Source organism: Salmo salar, chromosome ssa20, assembly GCF_905237065.1.
Source record: "Salmo salar chromosome ssa20, Ssal_v3.1, whole genome shotgun sequence".
Classification (NCBI taxonomy): Eukaryota; Metazoa; Chordata; class Actinopteri; order Salmoniformes; family Salmonidae; genus Salmo; species Salmo salar.
In genome coordinates this window covers 86,870,529-86,876,807 of record NC_059461.1, presented here as the reverse complement: position 1 = coordinate 86,876,807, position 6,279 = coordinate 86,870,529, and the positions used below count along the sequence as shown (strand labels likewise).

Below are 6,279 nucleotides of genomic sequence, written 5' to 3'. Positions count from 1 at the left end.
TACGGAGCCAGGAGCCATGCCACTGCTGGAGCTTGTCCTGTTGGTGCTGCTGGTGGTGATAGGGGAGGGAGAACCTGTGTGCAGGCTGCAGGGCAGGGCAGAGCTGCCAGAGCTGGCCAAGGACGGGGACCTTGTCATCGGAGGCATCTTCACCTTCCAGACGGAGTACGACGGCAGGGTACCCAACTTCCAGAGTTTACCAGACCCACCAAGGTGTAAGAAGTGAGTATCCTCTCTCAGTTGAAGATAACTTTTTTTGGGTTTCAAATATGGGACTTTCACTGTTTTCAATGTTATGAGTTATTTTTTAATCTACTGTCCATCTGAGGTTTATCTCGAAGGGTTTTAATCTACTGTCCATCTGAGGTTTATCTCGTAGGGTTTTAATCTACTGTCCATCTGAGGTTTATCTCATAGGGTTTTAATCTACTGTCCATCTGAGGTTTATCTCGTAGGGTTTTAATCTACTGTCCATCTGAGGTTTATCTCTTAGGGTTTTGGCTTGTGTGTAAGACTGGTGAGATATATTTTGCCTTCTTTAATGGCACGTCTTTTACATTTTTTATCTCTCTTCAGTATGAATTTCAGAGAATTCCAATTTGCACAAACACTTATATTTGCAATTGAAGAAATCAATCGAAATCCGTCAATTCTCCCAAACCATACTCTGGGCTACAATATCTACAATGCGTGTGGATACGACAACATCCTGAAGTCTGGTTTGGCTTTAGCCAGTGGCCAGGAGAAATTTATCGATGAGGGGAACTGCACCAAGACAGACATGGCTCAGGCTGTCATAGGCCACTCTGCCTCGACACCAACAATAGGATTGGCCCGAATCATCGGAAGGTTTCGTATACCAGTAGTAAGATGTGCTATTCACTTTTCTATGCACTCATACAATATAATATATACTGTTATACTGCCACTATACACAAGGTCTTATTTTTGTGGATCATTGTCCTAAGATAACAAAACATAGCTCTTGGTGTCAAAACTACTGTACAGTATGTCATGTCAAGTTTCCAATAAAATGCTGTTATTTTGTACACAGATCAGCCACTTCGCCACCTGTGCATGTCTGAGTAACAGAAAGGAGTTCCCCTCCTTCTTCAGAACCATCCCCAGTGACTTCTACCAGAGTAGAGCCCTGGCAAAGCTGGTCAAACACTTTGGCTGGAGCTGGGTGGGGGCTATAAGCAGTGCTAATGACTATGGGAATAGAGGCATAGCCACCTTTATGCTAGCTGCACAGGAGGAGGGAGTGTGTATAGAATACTCTGAGGCATTTGAGCAGACAGGTCCGCGCCATGAGCTTCTCAGGATAGTGGAGATTGTTAAACAGTCCAGTTCAAAGGTCATCATGGCCTTCATGACCCACAGGGAGATCAAGGTTCTGGCGAGTGAGCTCTACAGGCACAATATCACAGGACTGCAGTGGATCGGCAGTGATGCTTGGATCACAGACCCTTCTCTCACTGCCATCGAGGGACACAGCGCCCTGGTGGGCGCCATAGGCTTCACGGTGACAAGGGCTCACATCCCTGGGCTTGGAAAGCATCTGAGGGATGTCCACCCCTCTCACTTCCCCAACAGCATGTTTCTCAGGGATTTCTGGGAGATTGTGTTTGACTGCTCTCTCAATGTGACTACAGCACCTAAGAGGAAGCCATGCAACGGCTCGGAGAGTTTAAGAGGTGTGCACAACACATTCACAGATGTGTCCAAGCTGACATTCACTAATAATGTGTATAAGTCTGTGTATGCTGTGGCTCATGCCCTCCACAACCTCTTGACATGTGAGGAGAGCCGGGGCCCCTTCTCTAATGGGAGCTGTGCTCAACCCACACACATCCAGCCATGGCAGGTGAGCAAGAATATACCTCTAAAAACGTTTGTCTATTTCGTCTTTGTCTATTTCAAATCAGTTAAAGTAAAATAAATTATTTCACTGTAGACTTATAATAACAGAATGATGATGCAAAGCTACATAGAAAACAACTTTCCTTTCTTGACCATTTCTCCTCTCTAGCTGTTGCACTATCTACAGTCTGTCAATTTCACAACGGGAGAGGAAGAGAGAGTCTTTTTTGACAGCAATGGAGATTCCCCAGCCAGATATGAACTTGTTAATTTACAAAGTGCGACATCGGGAACCATGGAAGTGGCCACAGTCGGTTTCTATGGCGTGTCTTTGACTGAAGACCACCAGTTCACTATGAACAACGTTAGCATTGTATGGGGAGGAAGGAGTGAGACGGTACATTTTCATATTGTCTTGTTCTCATATCTCTGGCTGGGAAGTCAGTGTGCTATCCTGCATGGTATTCAATAACACAACAATTACACTTAACCTATGCCACTCAGCCCCTGTTGGTAGGTACAGTATTGAGACAAGTCAAAACACACCCTCTACAGTACACAAACATTGGTGATTTATGATTAACAGCATAGATATGTACAGTACATGAGTGAACATGAATACTCAAACTCTCCTTGGTCCCCTATGTGAGTCTGTTTGTGTGTGTTCCAGGTACCTGTGTCAGTGTGTTCTGAGAGCTGTCCCCCAGGCACTCGTAAGGCTGTACAGAAAGGAAAACCTGTATGCTGTTATGACTGTGTCCCATGTTCAGGTGGCGAGATCAGCAACACTACAGGTAAATTACACTCAGCCATCAAAAATACATTTGGTGGGGTGAATACATGCTGGATTAAACACTGGACATCCCGTTTTATTCTAACGTGTGCTGGCCTTCACAAATCCCTTAAACCTCTTAACTGAAAATGTATAAAACCAACACAGCATATAATATGTCAAATGTTCTGCATGTTTTCCTGAATCATTAACATTGTGTTTTTTTTCTCTTTTTTTATTTTTATTTCTCTAAAAAGATTCAGCCGAGTGCATGAAATGCCCTGTCCAATACTGGTCCAATGGGAGAGGGGATAGATGTGTCATAAAAGAGATTGAATTCCTGTCCTACACTGAGCTCATGGGGGTCATTTTACTTCTGTTTTGTTTGATTGGGGTTTGTTTAACTATTATTGTAGCAACAATTTTCTTCCAATTCCGAGACACCCCCATCGTCAGGGCCAACAACTCTGAGCTGAGCTTCCTGCTGCTCTTCTCCTTGACTCTGTGTTTTCTGTGTTCTCTTACTTTCATTGGCCGGCCCTCTGAGTGGTCCTGTATGCTGCGTCACACAGCGTTTGGGATCACCTTCGTCCTCTGCATCTCTTGTGTTCTGGGGAAAACAATAGTGGTGTTGATGGCATTCAGGGCTACACTTCCAGCCAGTAATGTCATGAAATGGTTTGGTCCTCCACAGCAGAGACTCAGTGTTCTGGCTTTCACTCTCATACAGGTCCTGATCTGTGTTCTTTGGTTAACAGTCTCACCTCCTTTCCCCTACAAGAACATGAAGACCTATAAGGAAAAGATCATTCTAGAGTGTGATGTGGGTTCAGCTGTTGGTTTCTGGGCTGTGTTGGGGTATATAGGACTCCTGGCTGTCTTGTGCTTTGTGCTGGCTTTTCTGGCTCGAAAGCTGCCTGATAACTTCAATGAGGCCAAATTCATCACCTTCAGCATGCTCATATTCTGTGCAGTCTGGATCACCTTTATCCCAGCTTATGTCAGCTCTCCTGGGAAGTTCACTGTAGCTGTGGAGATCTTTGCTATTCTGGCCTCTAGTTATGGAATGCTATTTTGTATCTTTCTTCCTAAATGTTTCATTATATTGCTGAGACCAAAGGAAAACACCAAAAAACATATGATGGGGAAGACCAATGATATACGTTACTAACTTTTTGGTCATTTAAATACAAAAACAATTACATGTAAAATGTCAATGTGTTATTTATTGACTGTTGATTTAAAACTGGAAATTGTCACTCAATCTTATTAAATAAAGTTAGTCAAAAAATTATTCTGTGTGTTCTCTACATTTGAAGTTTCATAAGGATTCATTCAACTGTACCCATCTGCCCCATATACTGTTAAGTAATTATCCAACTGTGTAATTGCATCTTTCCATATCTAATAGTGTATTTTCTTTCTTCAGAAAACAAAAATAGCATCAGCTCAGCTCACCTAAGGCAATGTACTACACACTGACAATCATGAGGGGTTGACAAAGGAAACAATCCACCCTCTAGTGGATATAAACTAAAGTACAACCTCATCTCATGTATGGACATCTACACAGTCTACAGACAAGCATAGCCTTGGCTGAATTTGATTATTCTCTCTGCATCCAGATCTGATTCATCCATCTGACACAGATCTCACATATTCATCAAATGTGAAAGAGACGTATCCATAGTCAATTACCTCCAAAGACATTCATTCAAAAAATATATATTTTGAAACAGATATATAAAAACAATATTCTAATTCACAATAAAACATATTAAATGTCCTTGAAATAGAATCAAACTAGAATCGTTAGTTGCTAACATCCTTTTGGACTTAAAATCCAAAACGATAAAATCATATACAGTACCCATTGATTCTTGGAAAATATTACTAATAAATTAATGATATATACCCATTGATTATTGGAAAATATTACTTATAAATTAATGATATATACCCATTGATTCTTGGAAAATAGAACTTATAAATGAATGATATACACCCATTGATTCTAGAATATTATAGGTTATAAATGCCTCATGAGCATAGTTGAACTGGCGTACCCCATCAGAACCCAAAATATATGCTTGTTTTACTCCAATGTTTGTAAATAACGCAAACTAACATTGTATAACCTCAAAACATGGTTATAACTATACTTTTGATATCATGGATGGTCAATCCTTGCATCCATAGCTCTGTCCATGAATTTGAGGGTGGTTACATTTCCCCTCCCTCAGCTTTTTTTTTTATACCAAATCAGAGCTGGTGATTCTGCTTTGTCATTGTTTAAATTAAGGATTCTAGCTTTAAGTATTCAGACTTCTGTATAAGGACCATTGGTGTCAAGAGCATTTTAATTTCCAGCCATTCACTGGGCACAGCTGTGAGCTTTCTGTAACAAACAACTGATGTGTCATCCTCATTATGATGAGTTGCCTCCACATTGCAGCAACAGCCTCTATAGTATACTGATTCCCAGCAGTATCCCCTCTGCTCATGGAAGGTGCCAGTGTGATGTCACACTCTGGAGGATGTGTCACTGAGCCAGGAAGTAGGCCTTGCTATCTCCTACCACAGGCCTAAAGTGTTATTTTAGTTTAGGCCTCAAGACCTGGCACCTAGGCCCTCCCCCTCCAGGACCACAGAGAACCACCAAACTGGACCTGAGACCTCCAACACCAGATACCTCCAGACAGAACACTGATAACAAAGAGGAAGCAAGCTAGGCCAATTACACAATGACATATACTCTAGTTGTAATGCACATGTCATAACATGCTAGATAGAATCAGGGCCTATTTTTGCAGCTGATGCGCTCGGCTTTGTGAATGATATCTATCTGTAATTGGAAACCAGTGTAACCCATTTCAAATAGATGTTGCAATAAATTAAAAGTCAGGTAACACCAAATTACTTGTAAAGAGATAAACAGTAATTGTAACTGTGTGGCCTAATATAACAGCCCTTTCTATTCCAGTGAACAGAAAGTGTTATTGTACACTACCGTTCAAACGGTTGGGGGGTCACTTGGAAATGTCCTTGTTTTTGAAAGAAAATACTATTTTTTGTACATTAAAATAACATTAAATTGATAAGAAAATCAGTGTAGACATTGTTAATGTTGTAAATTACTATTGTAGCTGGAAACAGCTGATTTGTAATGGAATATCTACATAGGTGTACAGAGGCACATTATCAGCAACCATCACTCCTGTGTTTCAATGGCACGTTGTGTTAGCTGATCCAAATTAATCATTTTAAAAGGCTAACTAATCATTAGAAAACCCTTTTGCAAATATGTTAGCACAGCTGAAAACTATTGTTCTGAATAAAGAATCAATAAAACTGGCCTTCTTTAGTCTAGTTGAGTATCTGGAACATCAGCATTTGTGAGTTCGAATACAGGCTCAAAATAGCCAGAAACAAATAACTTTCTTCTGAAACTCGTCAGTCTATTCTTGTTCTGAGAAATGAAGGCTATTCCATGTGAGAAATTGCCAAGAAACTGAAAGTCACGTACAACACTAGGTACTACTCCCTTCACAGAACAGTGCAAACTGGCTCTAACCAGAATATAAAGAGGTGTTGGTGGCCCCGGTGCACAACTGAGCAAAATGACAAGTACATTAGAGTGTCTA

General features: G+C 41.0%; 1 protein-coding gene across 1 annotated transcript; it reads left to right on the top strand.

Moving 5' to 3' along the window:
* Nucleotides 1-3,806, top strand: LOC106581473 (extracellular calcium-sensing receptor-like). The gene is made up of 6 exons (XM_014163543.2): nucleotides 1-222; nucleotides 577-865; nucleotides 1,055-1,867; nucleotides 2,033-2,260; nucleotides 2,534-2,657; nucleotides 2,893-3,806. The coding sequence occupies exons 1-6, from the start codon at nucleotides 17-19 to the stop codon at nucleotides 3,804-3,806; spliced, it is 2,574 nt and encodes an 857-aa protein (XP_014019018.1). The 5' UTR covers nucleotides 1-16.
* Nucleotides 3,807-6,279: the final 2,473 nt, after the last annotated feature.